This window comes from Sorghum bicolor, chromosome 1 (assembly GCF_000003195.3).
Source record: "Sorghum bicolor cultivar BTx623 chromosome 1, Sorghum_bicolor_NCBIv3, whole genome shotgun sequence".
NCBI lineage: Eukaryota > Viridiplantae > Streptophyta > Magnoliopsida > Poales > Poaceae > Sorghum > Sorghum bicolor.
In genome coordinates, this window is record NC_012870.2 from 8,073,791 (window position 1) to 8,095,737 (window position 21,947).

The 21,947-nt window shown below is 47.3% G+C and overlaps 2 protein-coding genes across 3 annotated transcripts; both read left to right on the forward strand.

Moving 5' to 3' along the window:
* LOC8060540 lies at positions 4,245-6,001 on the forward strand. Its single transcript, XM_002463902.2, has one exon. The coding sequence runs from the start codon at positions 4,363-4,365 to the stop codon at positions 5,749-5,751; it is 1,389 nt and encodes a 462-aa protein (XP_002463947.2). The 5' UTR covers positions 4,245-4,362; the 3' UTR covers positions 5,752-6,001.
* On the forward strand, positions 8,853-21,659 carry LOC8059964 (GTP-binding protein At3g49725, chloroplastic). 2 transcript variants are annotated; one of them, XR_002449116.1, is made up of 15 exons: positions 8,853-9,335; positions 10,275-10,339; positions 10,523-10,585; positions 10,740-10,829; positions 10,986-11,098; positions 12,006-12,074; positions 12,162-12,306; positions 12,454-12,509; positions 12,588-12,638; positions 12,727-12,781; positions 19,111-19,167; positions 19,374-19,493; positions 19,588-20,118; positions 20,267-20,326; positions 21,303-21,659. XR_002449116.1 is itself a non-coding variant. In XM_002463903.2 (14 exons), exons 1-13 carry the CDS (start codon positions 8,948-8,950, stop codon positions 20,116-20,118), a joined length of 1,803 nt encoding a protein of 600 aa, XP_002463948.2. In that variant the 5' UTR covers positions 8,853-8,947; the 3' UTR covers positions 20,267-20,538. The 2 variants fall into 2 exon arrangements, 1 of the variants encoding a protein (XP_002463948.2); XM_002463903.2 differs by lacking the exon at positions 21,303-21,659 and having other exon boundaries at positions 20,267-20,538.

Here is a 21,947-nt window from a genome sequence, read left to right on the forward strand (position 1 = left end):
GATTGACGTCGTTGCCGCGTCATCCTTCCTATGCTGCACGTAAAGGTTCCCTCTCCCAACAATTATCTCCACCGCCGGCCACCTCCCCAAGCAGCCACGCACCTGATTGGATCAAGGGCACCACGCAGCACCTGATTGGATCAAGGGCACCACGCAGCAGCAGGAGCCGTCGGGGCAGAGGCCGGTCGTGCGCACGTGAACTGATGAGATGACTCACGCAGCAGCCGTCGGGGAGGAGGCCGGCCTTGCGCCCGTGAATTGATGAGATAGTTCACGCAACAGCCGTCGAGTAGGAGGCCGGCCCTGTGCGCCTGAACCAGATGACTGTGTGCGGATCCGATCTCGCGGGAGGGAGACGACGAAGTTTCCTCGGGCGTGCGGGAAGAAGCCGCTACGGCACGCGATACTACGATGCGCGGTCGATACACGCGCGCATATATGCCCGTGAGGAGGGGAAGAATGGCAACTTTCTAATATTGCCAAGTTGATTTATCAATCTGTTGGAGACTACAATTTCTTGTTTTGTCAAATTTTTAAGAATAGCAATCTCATTTGACAAATTCTTGGAGATGCTCGACATGGATCGGAGTCTAAAACTAAAATTGTAAGTTTGAACAATTATTCTATTGCCACTTGATGGAATGGGGGATGACAATCCAATCGTTGAGTGATGCATAGGATGCGTGTACGAGAATTGAATTTCAGCCATAAGGGTTTGCAAACCTCGTGAGTGCTCAAAATATATAGGGTATGGTTTGATGAATGAGATAATTTATCATCTCTTACTTTTTTATGAAATGGAAATAGGTTGATACATCATTATCTCATTCCTTGTAGGCTAATAATTAATATAAGGATTATAGTTATTTCACCAAATTTGAAAAATTGACTCATGATTCATAGCCTCGACTAGGATGGGGTAATCCCCCCAAATTAAACATTGTTGACTCTCTTTGATTTGGCTAATATCGATGGTAAAATCTACCTACGAGTGACAAATATGGGTAGAAAAATCTACCCATGAGTGCATCTATGCGTGCGCGCATAATTAGCCAATATGATGTTTATATGTTTTTTACTTATAAGAGCATGTCCGAAGATACTTCTAAATCTCACTCTAAATTATTAGTTGAAGAGTTATTTGTATAAAAATCGCTTTCTACTCTCTAATATTTTTATATAGAGTAAAATACACTGGCGGCCCTTTAACTTGTCGCCCTGTGCCACTTTGGTCCATTAACTTGCAAACGCGAAAAAGTGCCCCCTGAACTTGTCGATCTGTGCCACTTTGATCCATGAATATGCAAATACTAGAATAACACCGGCTGCATGACACTGTTCTGCCACGTGGCCGCCTCTGGTAGGCCATGCATGGCACTGTTTATGGTGTTGGCATCAGCTGGGTGCCACATGGCCTACGAGAGGCGGCCACGTGGCAGAACAGTGCCATGCAACTGGTGTTATTTTCGGATTTGCATGTTCATGGACCAAAGTGGCACAGGGCGACAAGTTAAAGGACCGCCGCCAGTGTATTTCACTCTTTTATATATTGTGTGCACTCCCATTCTCGTTTTATTTATTTGGGAAAGTTTTTTTATTTTTAAAAATAATAAGAATGCGTAGGGCAGGAAAAATGAATAGTGTTCGACATAGATATTGGTATAACTAGGTGAATTATCCGTGCGTTGTTGTAGGATTTTTTAAAAAATAAATCATTATATACATAGCACTACTATATGGTATTCAGTATAGTATGTATGTATACATATATATGAATTTGACTTACATGTATTTTATTGTATTAAATCTAGTAAATAATTGCTAAGCTAATAGAAGAAAAAGTAATATTTGGTTATATTATAGAGGAATTGGTGATGAAACAAATAGTGTATATACATGACTTGTGTATTAATAGATTAAAGATTTAAAGTATTTCACATGATATAGATGACATGGTCATTTTTTGTAATTAATATGGGATGACATGGACTTAGTGGAAAATGATGTGGACACCTTGCACGAAGAGAGAATTTATCTAGTGGAGTTTAGTTTTATAAAAGTATATGATACTAGGTAGCGTGCCCGTACGTTGCTACGGGATAGCTAATATTTTTTATTAAATATACATGTGTCGCACAATAAGATAATAATATTATAATAAAATTTAAATACCAGCTATAATGTTACATTTAACTTAAAGAAACAAAGTTTCTGAAATCAAACATAGTCACGTAGAGCACGACGTTATAGCCTCACAATTTCTACTTTATAGATCTCTCCGTGATACGACCAAGATAATGTTTAATATCGACAGTTGTAGCCATAGTTTTTCCAAGTTCAACATTCTCTTGGTTACTCAACTGACATGTTTTTTTTTCTTTCACCTCCCTTTTCATGAAAACTCATCGCATATCGTTCTCTCTTTGTCTCTTCTAATTTTTATAACCCCCATCTGGTGGCACCAACCCCGAATGGGTACATGTAAGTAGTTGACAACACAAAAACTTAGAACCTATAGGGACGCAGTTGAAAGTTTATATACCTCGACCTGTTGTATTTGTAAGGTCCCCCAAAGGTACGCGATCACTGTTTGCCATTGGTGTGTCCATCCCAACTATGTGTCCCGCCGATTCAAAGGAAAATAGTGACTGCTAGGTGGCAGCATGTGAAATAAAGAATCAAAGAAAAAAACCATAAATTACAGGAATTAGCCTGTCTATTTTGGTCGCTAATTTATAGGGAACAAAACTATATACCGATCCGAAAACAAAATAGAGAACATGTACTGAGCATTATTTTAGAAGTTTATTTGTAACTGACAATTTATTCTCTTGTCTATCAACCATTATTACATCATATTTTTCTCTGCCTACAAGCTGTCAAATAGAGAGCTGTTTTAAAATTTTTATTTTCAATAGCTGTACCCGCAGTCTAAAATTTTACAAGATTTTGTTACTTTTGAAACAAAATGATGTGTATAGTATAAATGCATAGTACTTATATTTTGTGTCACATAAATAATTTAGTACTTATAATATAACATGATTTCAGTTGTCTAACTCACCTTGTTTTAGGGTTGTGGACTGGCCAGGAAACGCAAAGGCGAGGGCGACTCTAGGATTTGGCAAAACGCAGGATTGACGGCTTCAAGGACGCTCGCAGGGCTGAGGTGCGACGTCCTCGTCGGCTTCAAGGACAGGCGAGCGAGGGCGAGGAAAACTCCAGGACCTAGCAACGCAGGTCGGGCTCGGGCGTTGGGCGATGGCGTTGGGCGCGAGGGCGAGGGCGACCTGGCAACGCAGGTCGGGCGACGGCGTCGAGCGTCGGCGTCGGGCGAGGGCGAGGGCAGGACCTGGCAAAACGCAGGACTGATGGCTTCAAGGACGCTCACAGGGCTGAGGACTGAGGTGCGACGTCCTCGTCGGCTTCAAGGACAGGCGAGCGAGAGCGAGAAAAACTCAAGAACCTGGCAACGCAGGTCGGGCTCGGGCGTTGGGCAAGGGCGAGGGCGACCTGGCAACGCAGGTCGAGCGACGGCGTCTGGCGTCGGCGTCGGGCGAGGGCGAGGGCGACCTGGCAACGCAGGTCGGGCGTCGGGCGTCGGCGTCGGGGGCGAGGGCGAGGGCAAGGGTGATGGCGACTATCCAGACCAGACAACGCAGGTCGGGCGTTGGGCGTCGGGGGCGAGGGCGAGGGCGACGGCGTCGGGGCGAGGGCGACTCCCCAGACCTGGCAACGCAGGTCGGGCGTCGGGGGCGAGGGCGAGGACGAGGGCGAGGGCGACTCTCTAGACTTGGCAACGCAGGTCGGGCGTCGGTGGTCGAGCGTCGGGCGAGGGTGATGGCGTCGAGACTACGTAGGATTAGAAAGAGATGCAATTTCATATCAAGAATCATGTATTTTTCCTTATTTCATTTCGCACCCTTCCACATCTCTGATTATATATTATTATGTATTGTAAATTTGCATCAGGAATCCTTTCCTTTTTCTTTTTCAATTCATACCCTTCCACCTCCTACTATACGTACGGAGGGGAACGGGGGAGCGACCTAAAAAAAAGTCGCATCATCTGGTGGTCTTACTTTTGTTCTTTTTAGTTATAGGAGATATGATTTTACTTTGAAAAATATGGTAGGCGGTCCACAAGACAGATACCGAAAGTCATTCAGGGCTCTTTTAGCAAAAAAGAAATTGACAACTTTTTCAGGATTAAAACACACACTGCAACCTTTTCTTTTAATTTTACCACGATTGAAGCGCTAACCACTCAGGCCTTGCAGCCTCTGTTGCGCGAAGGAGCTGAGGCACCCAGCGCCCCGCGCAAGGGCCTCATCTCCACGGGGGCGAGGATCTAAGGCGGCCATGGATCGCGACACGAGCACAGTAGCCCGAGGACGGAGGCGAGGCCCACCTCTGCCCGTCCGCGCCCCACACGGGCGCTGGCGTGACACACCACCGCCGTCGGTGGCTTGGGTGCAGGCAAGGCGTTCGACAGAACGCCCCCCGGCTACCGAGCCGGCAAGGCCCAGCGCCGGGCGCGAGCCGGAGCTCCTGTCGTGGGCGGACCTCCCGGCGGACATCCTGGGGCTCGTGGTCGGTCGCCTCCCTCGCGTCGACGACCGCGCCAGGCTGCGCTCCGTCTGCCGGGCGTGGCGCGCCGCGGCGCGCGTTCACGGACGGCCGCCGTCGCCGCTCCCGCTGCTCGTGCTCTCCGACTTCTCCTTCTCCGCCTTCTGCGCTGACGGGGCTATGGCGGACGTGCGACGCATCCCTCTGCCCTCACGGGAGATGGCGGCTGGCGTCCGCTGCGTGGGCTCCTTTCACGGGTGGCTCGTCGGCGTGCAGCTCAACAAAGGTCGCTACTTTGGTGACGGCCGGTGCTTCCTGATGAATGCTTTCTACCAGGACGTCGTCCGCCTCCCGCCGCCTTCCGTAAACACCCACTCCCTCGATGCCTATAGTAAATCTCTCCCCATCGCCAATGGCTCTGGTGCAGTGCAATGCACGGTCAATGGCGCCCAGTATGTGATGTCGTTCTGCAAGGTAGTCTTGTCCTCCTCACCGGACCATGATGGCAAGTGCATCGTGGCTGCTGTCTCCGTGCACAGGAGCACAGCTAGCCTTGCACTCTGGCGCCCTGGGATGACGTCGTGGTGCGTCTGCCAAGGTGGCTGCATCAGTAAGTTCAGTGACATTGCATTGTACCAGGGAAAGGTCTACATGTTTAGCAAGGTCACCACGAACCTCTTTGTCTTTGACATCTCAGAAGATGAGAGTGGCCTGATGGTTTCTGGTGTCGAGCGCTGTGTGACTGAACTGTCTGAGGTCAGGGATAGCTACGGACAGAGGTGGAACATAGTTGAGTGGCATGGGAAACTATTGCTGGTTGTGATATACCTGGGACTTGAAGGCTGGCGCAATATTTGTAAGATTGGGGTATTTGAGGTGGACCTGAGCACAAACCCTTTCAGATTCACTGAGATCAACAGCTTAGATGGTGACTGCATTTTCATTAGCCCCTGCAGCAGCAATTCGTTTCGTGCATGTTTGTATGAGGGAGTTGAAGATGATCTCATCTACTTCATTGATGGTGGCCTCAACCACTCTAGAAATGCGTCTCCTTTTGATAAGTTTGTGTACAACATGAGGGATGGTACATTGGCGCCATTTGCTGTGGAAATAACAGACGATAATCTTCGGGCACCAGATGGCAACCTGATGAATCCAACATGGCTCTTTCCTTGTGAATGAACAGCTGCTGTAGATCATCTCTGATCGTGGCAAGTCTGATTGAGCCGAAGCACTCCTGGTACTGGTGTGAGGCGCCATGCTATTTCGTTTCCATGAACTGGATTCAAGTGTATGCTGCTTGTTTTTATGGATGGTTTCCATTTCTTATCTGACAAGCTTTAATTGGTAGTAAACTGATGTGCACTTTGTTTTGTTTCATCAATAAGTGTTGTAACGACATGTAAATCCAGCATCGTACTTTAGTATGCAATGTGTTACTTGCCATTCTGTCAGACTAGCTAATTAAGCATCCTAACTGTTTATCGGTGGCAAGTTTCTGCCTAAAACTTCTGAAAGGTAGACCCTATTATCGACCTCATAAGTTCTAATGCTGTCAAGATGATGTCTATGGACATTGTGTATACAGTTATCGACTCCACCTGGCCTTATTTTACTTTTGCATGAAATCACATGTACCAACTTAAATGTGTCTATTTATGCTACAAACACATTAATTATGTAACCATATTATAAGAATGTTGTCATGAATCGGATCAACACCCAGACTCAAACTTGTCCGTGTCAAATCCGTCAACCACTTAACAGTGTTTTTCTCTCACAACAAATTAGCGAACATTACTTTCAATCATAGATTATCAACCAAGCGAACAGGCTTACAAGAACGGAGATTATGAACTACTCTCTTCATCAAAAAAAAAGAATGCAATTATGGTATTCGTATCGGTCAATTAAAGTCAAGTTTGACTAAGTTTAGAGTAAATAGTATTAGCATTTATGTTTCTAACAAAATATAAAAATATGTTCTATAACAAAAATTATCTAAATTATTTTAGTTCTTTTTTAGTCAATATGTTTGTAAGTTTAGTTATTAAGGCCTTGTTTAGTTGGTGAAAAATTTAGATTTGGCTACTACAACACTTTCGTTTGTATTTGATAATTATTGTCCAATCACAGACTAATTAGACTTAAAAGATTCGTCTCATAAATTACAAATAAGCTGTGTAATTAATTCTTTTTATCTATATTTAATGCTCCGTACATACATTCAAAGATTTGATGTGACGGGGAATCTTAATTTTTTTTAGAATTTTAGAGTGAATTAAACAAGGCCTAAAGTGACTAAAGTTTAGCTAGCCAAAATTTAGCAAGTGGAACCAAACAAGGCTAAAGTGTAAATTATTTGATTCCTCAAAATCCAAGAATTTTATTATTTAGTGGGAGCAACTACAGAGCAAATTTAAAAAACGACCAAAACAGATCCAAAAGACGCACACAATTTTTTTGGAGCCTTTTACCTGTGTACCATTATAAAAATCAAAATTACCTACGTACCATTGAAAAATTCAAAAGTTCTCCTATACCCTTCCATGAAACTTCTTTTCCCTATGTGACACTTTCATCTATTTTGCCTGTAACAACAACTAACGGCCAGTAGAAAAGACACTTTTGCTCCTCACTTATAGAATGTACAAACATTTTAATTCTTTTCTCTAGAGTCATTGTGTTGTAAAAAACATCACTTTTCCTCTATATCACTAAACAATCACCATAACAACTTGTATGTCTGCACATAAAAAGTTCTAATAGATTTGCAATGCATCCAAAATTTTTGACAATTGCGATAACCAAAATAAGTATTTAAATTAAATACATTCGGACATAAAAAAGGTTTAAATTTATTATCGATGTACATTTCTCATTTTAACAAAACTGGATTTTTTATTTTTCAACAAATCCGGATTTTCTATTTTAGTACTTTTCTACTATTTGCTATGGATTTTCAAAATAATCAATTAGAGACATAATAAAAGAAAAAAAGAAAAACGAGATGAGGATCTGCCTTCACGCATGCCCAGCTGTCCATGTCTTCTTTCTCCACGACCTCTAGAGTTTGCCTTTAGGTGGTGAATAAAAAGCTTAGGAATTAACCAGAACAAAAAGTCCGAGATAAGAATTGAGTGATGTGAAAAAGCTCATTCATGTCTAGTTGTCATCCAACTCTGTTAAAATCAAACGATAGAGTGACGGCAGGGAAAAGAAATTTTATATGATAGTACAAGAGAACTTTTAAAATTTTCAATAGTATACAGATCATTTCATTCTTTTGTAATGGTACATAGGTAAAGAGAAAATGGCAATTCTGCCATTATGAAAACTGGGCTTCGTAATTTTGCCATCCCACAAATAGGATTCGCACATTTGCCATTCTCAAACGATGCACACCCTCAAATATGTCCTGAGGAGGATTTTGATCTAATTTAAATTTTTCTTTTTGCCATGCCTTATTTCTCTTCCCGTTTTGCCCCTCTTCCTTATCCATTCATTCACGGGACAGAGTCATGCGTTGCGTTCTCGGGAGACAGACGACAGAGAGATGGAGCGACGCCGCTAGGTCAAGAGGGAGAGAGGGAGGTTCTTCGCCGCCGCCGCATCTGACGTCGCCGTCGACAGTCAACTGCAATCCACCTCGGGGGCTGTTTCCCCAAAAGCAGCCTGGCATCCCGGCTTTGCTGGCCGACGCCGGCGCTGCTCCCATTTAATCTCAGGATTGAAGCTAGATCTCATCCAAAGTTTATAATGGTGAGCCTCCATCCAAACCAACACATCAGGATAAGCATCAGTGACTGACTCGTAAAAATAATTAAAAACTGATTCTCTATAAGCTCTAGCTGCAGGATATATCTTAGAGAATAGCCGGGATGCCTGGCTGCCTTTGGGGAAACAGCCCCCGAGGTGGACTGCAGTTGACCGTTGGCGGCGGCGTCGGATGCGGCGGTGGCGGGGAACCCTTCCCTCTCTCTCTTGACCTAGCGGCGTCGCTCCATCTCTCTGTCGTCTGTCTCCCGAGAACGCAAGTACGCAACACATGACTCTGTCCCGTGAATGAATGGATAAGGAGGAGGGGCAAAACGGGAAGAAAAATAAGGCATGATAAAAAGAAAAATTTAAATTAGATCAAAATTATGCTCAGGGCATATTTGAGGGTGTGTATCGTTTGAGAATAACAAATGTGTAAATCTCATTTGCATGATGACAAAATTACGAAGCCCAGTTTTTATAACGGCAGAATTGCCATTTTCTCATAGGTAAAAGACTCTTTCTTGCCACCGCGGCCAACTGGTGGACCCAAGACCCCGGACCGCTACGCTCCTCAGTCCTGACGCCGCCGCCCGCCGCCGTTGCCTACGAGCCCGGGATGCTCCGCGGCGCCATCTCCCGCCTCGGCGCTCGCCTCCGCCTCCACGCCGACCCTTCCCCGGTCTCTCCTTACCTCCGCGCCCTCTCCACCCGCCGCGGCAAGCGCTCCTCCCCCACCGTGTCGCCCGCTGACTCCGATGACGAGGGACCCCTGCGCGGCCTCTTCGTGCTATCCCGCGACCCCGAGTGCCCGCCGCGGCTGCTGGTGGTGCAGCCGCGCCTCCGCCCCGGAAGCCTCCTCGACTCCAAGCTTGCCGAGGCACTCAACCTGGCCAACTCCCTCGAGGAGCCCCGCGACGGCTTCTACCACAGCGAGTTCGGCGCCAAGGGCGCGCCGCCGCACCTCGTCGTCCAGAACCCCGCCTCCCGCGGTCGCTCACACGCCGGTATCCAGCTATATGCCTCACCATTTCTAGTGCTTAGCTCGATGGCTCTAGTGGGAGTGTTTTGGTTTGCGTATGTAGTTTCCGTCATATTACGGATGCTTGGCCTTTTTCTGCATTCATCATAAAGTGAGATTTTGTAAGAATTGCCCGAAATTCCTGTCTAAGCTCTACTACAGTAATGTGCACTGGTTGTGACTCAATGCCTGCATTGTTTTTCAATCAATCATTCTTCTGTGTTAATCAACCGGATGCTGGTTATATGGTTTGGGATGTAGTCTGCATTAGGTAGGTTAGGGACTTAGGGTATACTCTAGTAGTGCATATAGGGTACGTTGTTGGGCTGAAGATGTACTCACTTTGTGTTCTTTAAATGGGATGGCCTGATGGGATCATTTTTGTTCTCTGTTGAGCTTCTTGAAAGTGACATGATGTCTGTCTCGTGAGATTGCTTGCACCCTTTTTTAGTGTTATCATTGTTGTATGGATTGGTGTACAATTTGCATTAGCAAAGTTACGCAGATTGAGGTGGGACTTCCCACATGGTCTAGTGGTATTGCAAGTTCGTTTACATCGCGTGTTCATAGATTCATTCTCCATAAAATCAAATATATGCTCTATGTAACAACTCATAGAGGCTGCAAAGATTTCTTCCCCTCTTTTTAAATTGCAGCCTGTTGCATAGCAGCTCTTAATTTTATCCTGCAGCTTGCCCATTTGTAACTCAGAGTATGCATGTCCTGGCATTGTATTTGATAAAATAGATGGTTAAAATCTCGTGGTTCAGTTGGTTGGTTTGTGCAGTTCTGGTTTTGTATTGAACTCTTGTTGCTGTGGTTCTCAAATTTTTCTTTAACTTATTTTTTCCGACTGGTTTGCTAGCATTTAAACTTTTCTGTCCACTTAGGTAGGCTACACATATTTGACATTTTATCATGTCAGATACATATTTCGGCCCTGGAACTGTGGATAATGTCAAGTGCTACCTGAGGGCTTCGGAATCAGAGGTGCACTTTCTCTGACCTTTTACATGAGTAGGGTTGTGGTAGTTTCATAGACGATGCATGGCCCATTATTGTCCCTTCTTGGTGTTCTCACTTGCTTGAAGTTGCTGTTATAACTAATGATGTACTGACAATTCCCACAAATATGCTACATTAAGTAATCTTCACTAGTTTTGATCCTAACAGGAAGATGTGGATGCAGTTTTTGTCAATGCGATTCTCTCTGGAATCCAACAGAGAAACTTGGAGGCAAGTGCCATTCTCTCTCTCCCTCCCTCCCTCCCTCCCGCAAATGTGCCCATGTTTTCCCTTTGTGTTGAAAGTTTGCAATAACCTTGCATTTGAATTTGTGACCCAGAATAACATACTGCTGTATTGTTTGTGTTAACACTTTGCTTAGCAGGTTGCCTGGGGAAAGCCGGTTTTGGATCGTGTTGGGCTTATAATTGAAATATTCAATGCTCATGCTGAAACAAAAGAAGCAAAGTTACAGGTGTTTGTTTCTCTAGATATTGGACTATATATTACTATGACAAATATTTGTCGGGGTGGGGATATGAGGCATGTGGGTCCTTGTTGGACATATTATATTGATAAAGTGACACTGGCATTGGTATTTATTTAAGTATTTTAATTTGTCCATACACAGTCAGAGTTGGCAGCTCTCATGTACATGAAGACTAGGCTTGTCCGTGTACGTGGCCCAGGTGGACGACTAACTTTTGGTCCAAGCGGGGAGGCTGAGGTTGTCAGTGCAAGAGGGTATGTTTCTTTTCTGTTGCACTGTTAGTAATTTGTTTGATTTTATGAATTTGCACATGTGCATTTTTTAGGGGGGGGGGAGATATTGTGTTCATGTAACTGTAGATGATTTCAATGTGAAAGATATTAAATTCTTGTTAGTTTCAAACATTATGAATTCTGTTTAGAAGGTTTGGAAATGAGGGTGAGGGCTGTAAGTCATCATTAGAGAAGAATGGAGGGAGTATCCTCAATTTGCATATGTTTAGTTGGTATGGCTTCATTATGAACTAGCTCATGAACTTGCGGGCATTAAACCAACCTAGCTGCACAGATGTCTTTGGAAGAAAAAGGTATTTACATTAGATATGCATATCATTCTTATTGTTTGTATCATGTATGCTAGTTAAATTATGCTATATCCATGTGGCGATATGAGTTATGACAAACTCCAACTTTGTGTAGCTCTTAACGTCACGCTTGTTGAATTTTAACTTGTTATACTTTAGATTGAGTTGTACCCGATGCACATCGGGGGAAAAAACCACGAAATGTTGTAAATAAAACAAAAAAAGTGAGAATACATGAATTTCCTTCTCTGATGTCTACAGTAGTTTAATTAATGTTTTACCCTGGTTAACATGCTGTCTCGGACAGTGTCTGTTATTACCTGACATTTTGTGTACGATTCAGTGTCACATAATTTTGGTATAGTCAGGAGGATCCACATAGTATCTTCTGCAATATTATATTGATCTGTAATACTAATACATTGTTTTTATAATTGTTGTTATTCTACTTTCCTGAATTGGTCTCATAATAGGTGATTGATTCATTTGAAGTGTTGATTCATTCGTTTTTTTGACACATCATTTGTTTGATTATTGTTGGATCATTGGATGGCTCATGTCGCTATTGTATTGTTCAGGAGAGGTAGTGGGGGGAGGGGATTCATGAGTGGTGCTGGTGAAACAGAACTTCAGCTACAACGGAGAAGGTGCTTGACAGTTGATAGATGATAAAAAGTTATCTAAAGTTGCAGCTCACAACAATTTCTAATTTTACTGTACCCACAACTTTCCAGAATCCAAGAACGCCGTGTGAGCTTGTTAGCTCAAATCGAAGATGTACGCCGTACTAGAGCAATACAACGTTCAAGTCGGAAAAGACATGGTGGCTCGTTTGGTCACGAGCTTGTAACTGTTGCAGTTGTCGGATATACAAATGCTGTATGCAGATCCACTAAAATAGTTTTTTTAACCTGTGTCTTTGACAACTACTAACTATATTCCTTCAGATCACTGTGCAAAATGTTCTTGAGCTTTCTACAAACTAAATCTTGTACTTAGATGAGTTCTTTGATGTTCTTTTCATAGGGGAAATCTACACTTGTGAGTGCGCTTTCTGAAGCTGATTTGTACAGTGATGACAGGTATGCTGAAATTAGCTTCTACCTGTATTCACTTGCTGCAGCTACAACCAGAGAAATCATGCTCCTATTTTGATTCAGGCTGTTTGCAACAGTAGATCCCCGGTTACGAAGTGTGATTCTTCCATCAGGGTACTGTAGAAAATATGCTATCATATATTGGTAAAGCTGATTAGGGTTTGCACTGGTTTAGCCCATAACATTGCATTTGTCTATTCAGGAGAAAAGCACTTCTTAGTGATACCGTTGGCTTCATCTCAGATTTACCAGTGCAGGTAAGTTTTCTCTTGTGCTTGAATATTGAAGATCCATTTTGAAAATTAAGTTTTTTCAGGTGTAGTTTATCTTTTTTTTATTTGGCAGTTTGTACTATAATTTTGTAGGCAACAGAGTAGGTAGCATAGTGTTACTCGGACACATGTGTTTTGATTTTCTTTTTTGCCGAGTCAGACAGCTTACGCAAGTGTCAGATTCCAAGAGATATTTGGCTTGTCCCCATAAGGTTTGCTGAATTGGACACCCACACCCAAGTTGAACACTTCAACCCAAAGTCTGAACCGGGGTCCATGTAAGATTTGGAGGTAGCAAATGGTCCATTGGGTTGCTTCCTCAGCCATTTCTTAAAACCAATATTCACCTCATTATTAGTTTTAAAACATCCATGGCTGAATCCAATTTCAAGTAATAAAAGTCTGGTCTTTTTAAGGATTATTTAGATTCCTTTTACATGGCTATCAAGGCATTGCCTAGGTGCTGCTTTGGCATTGATGGTAGGCGGTCATTTCATGGCTGCATTGCATGGAGAAGGAGGTGGAGTTAAGTTTGTAGAGCTCCTCGCAAATAAAGCTCGCCACACCTCCTATGGGCCTGAAAAGTGAAAACAATGCAGCTCCTGCTGTTGGGATTCATGGCAAAGAAAGGAGAGACAGGACTCAGGAGGGAGGAGCAAAGAGGTGGCACAAGAGGGGGTGAGCCCTAATGCACTGTCCATGGCTCATGTAGAACCAAGTGGGCCATAACTTAATTATGTGGAACCTTTCCTTTAATTCCGTTTATCCTCTTCTCTTCTTCCTTCTGGCAGCCTCATCCTCTTCCATTTCTCTACTGCTACCACCCCCATCCTGTCATGTGGGGACGAGTCTATACTCGCCGGTCTCGGGCACGAGACGTGCGTCGCGCGCGTGAACGCGCGGAGCGCGAGCCTCAGCCGCGCAAGCCTGGGCGTGACGCCCTGGGAGATTAGGATTAGGAAAGTTATTCTAGTTTCTATTTGCTATTGTCTATTCCTGGTTTTTAGGGGATTTGTTACCCCTGATTAGTTGGGCTAAGGCCCTATATATTCTGTAATCATAAACATTGGAGGCAAGCAAGATTATTATCCTATCTCTTCTCTAAACCCTAAGCCTGCGGTAGAGGGGTATAACCTCACCGGAGAAGACGGCCGACGGCTACGAACTCCGTAGCCGAGGCCCTGCACGTCGGGGGCTTGACGCCCTTGACAACCTGGTATCAGCAGTCAGCCGCTCTTCTCGCGCTCGCTCTGAGCCATCTACCGCTGCCACACCCGCCCACCACCAGCCGCCGCCGTCCACCTCTGCTACGCACGCCCCACAGCCCTCCATGGCCGAACCCAGCCTGGCCGATCTCCTCAAGGAGATCAAGTCCATGTCGGCCGAGATCTCCGCGCTGAAGACCGACGTCGCCTCCATCAAAGAGAAGGCCTCGACGGCCGAAAGCAGCGAGAACCGCCGCACTGAAGGACCCCGCGACCAGGATTTCCATCCGAAGCATAAGAAGTGGGACTTTCCCCGCTTCGACGGCACGGCTGATCCGATGCTCTTCCTCAACAAATGCGAGGCCTACTTCCGCCAGCATCGCACTATGGCGGAGGAGCGCGTGCGCATGGCGTCCTACCATCTGGACGACGCTGCGCAGCTGTGGTTCATCCAACTACAGGAAGATGAGGGCACGCCAACGTGGGTTAACTTCAAGGATCTCCTCAATCTGCGGTTCGGCCCTCCTCTCCGTTCAGCCCCGATGTTTGAGCTCGCTGAGTGCCGACGCACAGGAACCGTGGAGGAGTATGCTAACCGGTTCCAAGCCCTCCTACCGCGCGCCGGCCGCCTCGACGAAGCGCAGCGGGTGCAGCTCTTCACTGGTGGGCTCCGACCACCGCTCAGCGGCACCGTCCGACTCCACAACCCGGACTCTCTCGCCGCCGCCATCAGCTTGGCTCGCCAGGTCGAGTTGATGGAGCTGGAGCGTCCGGCGCCTGCTCCACCCAGGGCGCCCCCGCGCGGCCTGCCGGCGCCTGCGGCCAGGGCGGCCTTGCCACCGCCACCACCGCTCCTGGCCCTTCCAGCACCGCCCGCGGCTGCACACCAGGGCCACGCCGAGGGCAACCAGCGCCGTCTGACTCCCGAGGAGATGGCCGAACGCCGACGCCAAGGGCTGTGCTTCAACTGCAATGAGAAGTTCTCCCGTGGCCACAACCGCTTCTGTAAGCGGCTGTTCTTCCTTGACGGCGTGGAAATTGACGACGCCCCGGCAGACGAGACCGAGGCAGCTGCAGACGCCGTGGCGCAGGAGGCGCCCATATTTTCCCTACACGTCGTGGCTGGCGTGTCGGTGGGCAGGACCATGCGAGTCCGTGTCCGGGTGGGCTCAACTCCACTCATCGCCCTGCTCGACACAGGCAGCACCCACAATTTCATCGCCGAAACAGCAGCAGCGCGGTCGGGCCTCCCCATCCAGTCCCAACCGCGCCTCACTGCCATGGTGGCCAATGGCGAGAAGGTGCCGTGCCCGGGCGTCATCAAGAACGCCCCGCTTGCGATCCACGACTCCGTTTTCGCCGTCGACCTCTTTGTTATGCCCCTTGCAGGCCACGACTTGGTGCTGGGAACGCAGTGGATGGCCACGCTGGGGCGCCTGGTGTGGGACTTCGTCGATGGCTCCGTTTCTTTCCAGCATCAGGGCAGCACCGTCTGTTGGCCCGGGGTGGCGCCCACGAGTACACTGGAGACCTGCGCCACGACGTCCAGCGCGCCCCTCCTCGATGCCCTACTGGCGGAGTTCGTCGACATCTTCGCCGAACCCCACGGCATGCCCCCCCAGCGCGCCCGCGATCATGCCATCAACCTCAAGGCCGGCGCACAGCCAGTAGCGGTCCGACCCTACCGGTACCCTGCTGCCCACAAGGACGAACTGGAGAAGCAATGCGCGACCATGCTGCAGCAAGGCATTATTCGGCGCAGCGACTCCGCCTTCTCGTCCCCGGTGCTGCTCGTCAGGAAGGCGGATGGCGGCTGGTGTTTCTGCATCGACTACAGGGCCTTGAACGCCCTCACCATCAAGGACGCCTTCCCGATCCCCGTGGTCGACGAGTTGCTGGACGAGCTGCATGGCGCCCGCTTCTTCACCAAGCTCGACTTGCGCTCCGGATATCACCAAGTACGCATGCTGCCCGCCGACGTCCACAAGACGGCGTTCCGGACCCATGATGGGCTCTATGAGTTCCTCGTCATGCCGTTCGGTCTCTGCAACGCGCCGGCCACGTTCCAAGCGCTGATGAACGACGTTCTCCGGCCCTTCCTCCGACGGTTCGTGCTTGTCTTTTTTGACGACATCCTTATTTACAGTGAGACGTGGGCCGATTACCTCCGCCACCTGCGGTCTTCTCCGAGCTACGGCGCCATCGGCTTTTCATCAAACGCAGCAAGTGTGCGTTCGGCGAGGTCACGGTCGCCTACCTGGGCCATGTGATTTCAGCAGAGGGCGTCGCGATGGATCCGACGAAGGTGCAGGCCATTCGCGACTGGCCGGTGCCTCGGTCGGTCCGTGCGCTGCGCGGCTTCCTCGGCCTCGCCGGCTACTACCGCAAGTTTGTCCTCAACTACGGCGCGGTCGCTGCTCCACTCACTGCCCTCCTCAAGAAGGACGGTTTCACCTGGACCGACGCCGCGGCCTCCGCCTTCGACGCTCTCAAGGCCGCGGTCACCTCGGCCTCCGTCCTCGCCATGCCGGACTTCGCCAAGCCGTTCACAGTAGAGTGCGACGCTTCGACCCATGGCTTTGGGGCCGTTCTGATTCAGGACGGGCATCCCATTGCGTTCTTCAGCAGGCCGATCGCTCCACGCCACCGCGCTCTCGCCGCCTACGAACGGGAGCTCATCGGCCTCGTCCACGCAGTACGCCACTGGCGGCCGTACCTATGGGGGCGCCGTTTCGTGGTGAAGACCGACCATTACAGCCTCAAATATCTGCTCGACCAGAGGCTCTCCACGATCCCGCAGCACCATTGGGTGGGCAAGCTCCTCGGGTTCGATTTCTCCGTCGAGTACAAACCGGGTGCGACGAACACGGTCGCCGACGCGCTGTCCCGCCGTGATACTGAAGAGGAGACAGCAGGCACGGTTCTGGCACTCTCGGCTCCCCGTTTTGACTTCATCACACGGCTGCGCCAAGCCAACGCGGGGGATCCGGCCGTGGTCGCTCTTCGGGAAGACATCAGCAGCGGCGCCCGCGGCATGCCCTGGTCCGTGGTGGACGACATGGTGCTGTACAGCGGCCGCCTGTACATTCCCCCAGGCTCACCGTTGCTGCAGGAACTGGTGCTGGAAGTGCACGAGGATGGCCATGAGGGTGTCCAGCGCATGCTACACCGTCTTCGCCGCGACTTCCATTTTCCTAACATGAAACAGGTTGTGCAGGAGCTGATCCGAGTCTGCGTGGTCTGCCAGCGGTATAAATCAGAGCACCTGCAGCCCGCCGGGCTCCTGCTGCCCCTCCCGGTGCCGCAAGGCATTTGGACGGACATCGCCTTGGACTTCGTCGAGGCTCTACCCAGCGTTCGTGGCAAGACGGTGATCCTGACGGTGGTCGACCGTTTCAGCAAGTACTGCTACTTTATTCCGTTGGCACACCCGTACACGGCAGAATCCGTCGCCGAAGCGTTCTTCACCGACATTGTTCGCCTCCACGGCGTTCCCCAGTCCATGGTGTCTGACCGCGATCCGGTTTTCACCTCGGCGTTCTGGCGTGAACTCATGCGCTTGACGGGCACCAAACTGCAGATGACTACGGCCTTCCACCCGCAGTCGGACGGCCAATCTGAAGCTGCTAACCGAGTCATTATCATGTATTTGCGCTGTCTCACAGGTGATCGTCCTCGGCAATGGCTACGTTGGCTTCCGTGGGCGGAGTATGTCTTCAATACCGCCTACCAGTCTTCGCTCCGCGACACCCCCTTTCGCGTGGTGTATGGCCGGGACCCTCCATCGCTCCGGTCCTATGAACCTGGTGCCACTAGGGTTGCTGCTGTTGCCAAGACCCTGGAGGAACGCGAGGAGTTTCTCGCCGACATCCGCTACCGCCTCGAACAGGCCCAGGCGGTCCAGAAGCGCTTCTACGACGCTAGCCATCGCCCAGTGTCATATCAGGTGGGTGACTGGGCTCTTCTTCGCCTCCGCCAGCGTGCGGCCTCCTCCCTGCAGCAGCCGACGAAGGGCAAGCTCAAGCCGCGCTTCTACGGGCCTTACCAAGTCGTGGAGCTCATCATCGAGGTCGCTGTCCGCCTCGCCTTGCCGCCCAACGCGCGGCTTCACGACGTTTTTCATATCGGCCTGCTGAAGAAATTCCAGGGACCACCTCCGACAGCGCCTCCGCCTCTACCACCGGTGCATCATGGCGCCGTTGCACCTGAACCAGAGCGCGCAGTGCGCTACCGCCTGGCCAGAGGCGTCCGTCAGGTGTTGATCAAGTGGAAAGGCGAGTCCACAGCCTCCTCCACCTGGGAAGACGTCGACACGTTCCACGCCAAGCACCCTACCTTCCAGCTCGAGGACGAGCTGAACCTCGACGGGGGGGGGAGATGTCATGTGGGGACGAGTCTATACTCGCCGGTCTCGGGCACGAGACGTGCGTCGCGCGCGTGAACGCGCGGAGCGCGAGCCTCAGCCGCACAAGCCTGGGCGTGACGCCCTGGGAGATTAGGATTAGGAAAGATATTCTAGTTTCTATTTGCTATTGTCTATTCCTAGTTTTTAGGGGATTTGTTACCCCTGATTAGTTGGACTAAGGCCCTATATATTCTGTAATCATAAACATTGGAGGCAAGCAAGATTATTATCCTATCTCTTCTCTAAACCCTAAGCCTGCGGTAGAGGGGTATAACCTCACCGGAGAAGACGGCCGACGGCTACGAACTCCGTAGCCGAGGCCCTGCACGTCGGGGGCTTGACGCCCTTGACACATCCACTTCAACATTGCTGCTGGTGCCGCTGCTGCCTCCTCACTGCTATCTTTTTCTCATCCTACTCATCTACCTCTGCCACTTTCCCGTCTTCCCTTTGTCCTCTCAGAGGATGGGATATTGCTTTATTGTGCTGACACCTATACGTTAAGATGCAAGCAGGCTCCTTGCCTCAAAGCCGTCAACCCTCAATAATTTAATTTGTACTGATTTGGCAACCTTGACTTTTCTTCTGCATTGACACTTCCTGCAACAGACAATGTCCTTCCAGTAAAGATAGGAAAAATGAAATTTCATACTGTAAATTACACTACGTCAAGGTTACTGTTAACCTCTTTATTTTTTTTTCAGCTAGTGGAAGCATTTCATGCAACTCTAGAAGAAGTCGTTGAAGCAGACATGTTAGTGGTAGGTTTTGTTACTTTTCTACTCCTGGAAGTCTGGAGTTGAACATGACTATATGATGTACTTTTGTTTTCCTTATTTATCAACAAAATTTTCTTCAGCCATGTTTACTTATCACATGTTCTAGTTCTAAGATAAGATATAAATTGTTTAGAGAATAAGAGAGAAGGACTAAGGTCTTGTTTATCTTATACACGTTATTGGTGCAGCATGTCTTGGATTCAAGTGCATCTGATCTTGAAGAGCATCGATCTACTGTATTGCAAGTACTGCAGCAGATAGGTGTTTCTCAGGAAAAGATCAACAATATGATTGAAGTTTGGAACAAGGTACCTAATGAGACTTGAGTTTTTTTTTTCCTTGGCATTTGGCAATGCATTTTTGGTTTTCATTATATATTTTTTTTCTATTGGGGCATTCCAGATTGATCTTGTGGACGAGAATGTTACATCTGATGGGATTGAAGATGAAATCTTCCTGACTGAAGGTGAAGAGGAGGATGACATATTCTCTGAAGATGATATTCCATCAGAACAATCATCTTTTGATTCTGTAGATGATGGAGCAGATTCAGAATATTTATCAGAAGAAAATTCTGAAGATAGCAATGATGAAGTGCCATGTAAAGAGTCATTTGCTGAGCCAACCGAGATGGAAGCAATGAAAGTGTTATCATCAAAAGAATGTTTTGGAGCGATGGAAGCAGTGAAAGCATCAAAAGAATGTTTTGGAGAACTTCGTGTCCCATATACAAATGGACGCACTTTGCCACAACCAACTTCCAATTGTCATGTAAAAACTTCTGCTGTGACCGGGACAGGATTGCAAGAGTTGTTGGCATTGATAGATAGGAAACTGACTGAACAACAAACTGTTGTGCAAAGAAGCGATGGACCTTTCGACAGAAAATGGAGACCTAGCTCTATGGATGGTGAAAATGCTGCAGAGCAGTAGGTATGTGATACCTCCTTACTTCCCCTCTTCTATATGCTGCTGAGATCAGTAGCAGTATAGCAATCAGTTTCTGAGTTTGCATCCGTAGAGATGGATGCGCTTGTGCATGAGGTATCATCCAAAGAGTATCTTGATTTTCTTTCTGCAGAATTTTTGCATCAGAAAGATTGAAGAAACACAGGAAGGGACTGTATGAATTTTGATCAATGTGAGTCACTTTAACAGACCTTCTGTACCCATGCTTCATGTTGCTAGATAGCATCAATCTTGTATTCTGATAAGTGTGTTGTTGGTTGCTGTAAATGTATTTATGTTGCTCCTTCTATATGGCCTTATTTGTTAAATTTATGCTTGTCATAATATTGGCAAATACGTCTGAAATGAAAGGGAAAAAAATGGAATTGAGGACACTAAACATCATTCGTTCTAATCGTTTTTCTGTACCTTTATTCTGGTCACATGGTGGGCCTAAGAGCAAGTCAATAACAGAGCCAAATGTTGGTTATATATAAGTCAACTTGTAAAAGACAAACTATACAATAACTATCTGCTACTCTCCTCGGCCTAAATTGTAAACCATTCTGGCTTTTCTAGATGTTTGTCGCTTTTAATATATCTAGAAATATTTACCTAGAAAAGTTAGAACAACTTATAATTTAGAATTGAGGGGAGGTGTATTTGTCTACAAAGTTTTTTACTATTCTATGGAACCAGTTTTTACCTATGTCTTATGTCATCTTTCCTATCCACATCCGTATCCTCTTTTCTATTCCTTTCCTCCTCATATCTGCATTGTCTCTCCAATTTCTCTTTACATCCGCTTGCTAGCCTAACTTGTTGCTTGTACTCTAGTTAAATTCTCCCCTCTTTTCCTTTCCTCATCATAAGTGTGAATCGAGAAGAGTGTCTATGTGTGCGACTGGAGGGACCGTTCCCTGGATATGTGGCCCTGCGTTAGTGCGTGGCACTCTTTTTTTGTGTGTTTTTGTGTACAAAGGTGTTCATTAAAATGCTAAAAAAATACAGTGATCCGTATCACGATACTCATGATTAGGTCTATGCCTATGCTAAAAATCAGCAGCCATTGTTTCTTGCCACTCAACCAACCAGATTCGTGCGAGCATGTTCTATCGTAATTTGGCAACGTACATTTAATATCGACATTCCTCTCTCAATTTTGGCAGATTTGGTGAAAGGAGGCCTTCAAGCAGATGTCTGGATCGATAAGTATGTCAGGGTTGACAGGAGGTACAAAGGCATTGCACTGATCGATTCTAAAGGTGAACTACCATTATCCGGATATGCGGAACAGTAGGTCCCGAATCCCGATTGTGTTGTGCCGAGACTCAGACTCTGTTCTTTAATCATGCTCCGCAACAAGGAGACAGCACAAGGCTCTGTAGACTGAAAATTTCCCCTTTGATTGTACAAGTATGTTACACTACATAGAGAAAAAAAAAAAGAAGATTGTATAATGTTAGTAACCGTGTTTCTCTTCGCTACACTAACCTTTTGATAAATTTGTGGTTTCGTTTGCTTAATAGGTGTCTTCTCAAACGTATAGACAACAAGCCCTTTAAACCGAAATACATGAACGTGGAATTCATTCCTCAGTGAAACTCAAATGACATGTATTTGTCATCCCATTACTTGGCTACACGAGGAAACCATTGGCCCCTTGTTTTGCTAGAAAATGAGATTATTCTTTCCTTAACCCCTGATTTCCAATGAGTTCAAGATTCAGATGTGCTGCTGCTGTTGGTATAGGTTTCCTTGTTGGAAATGAAAGTATTGATACAGAGGAGGGAGGGAGAGGGGGCTGAATATTA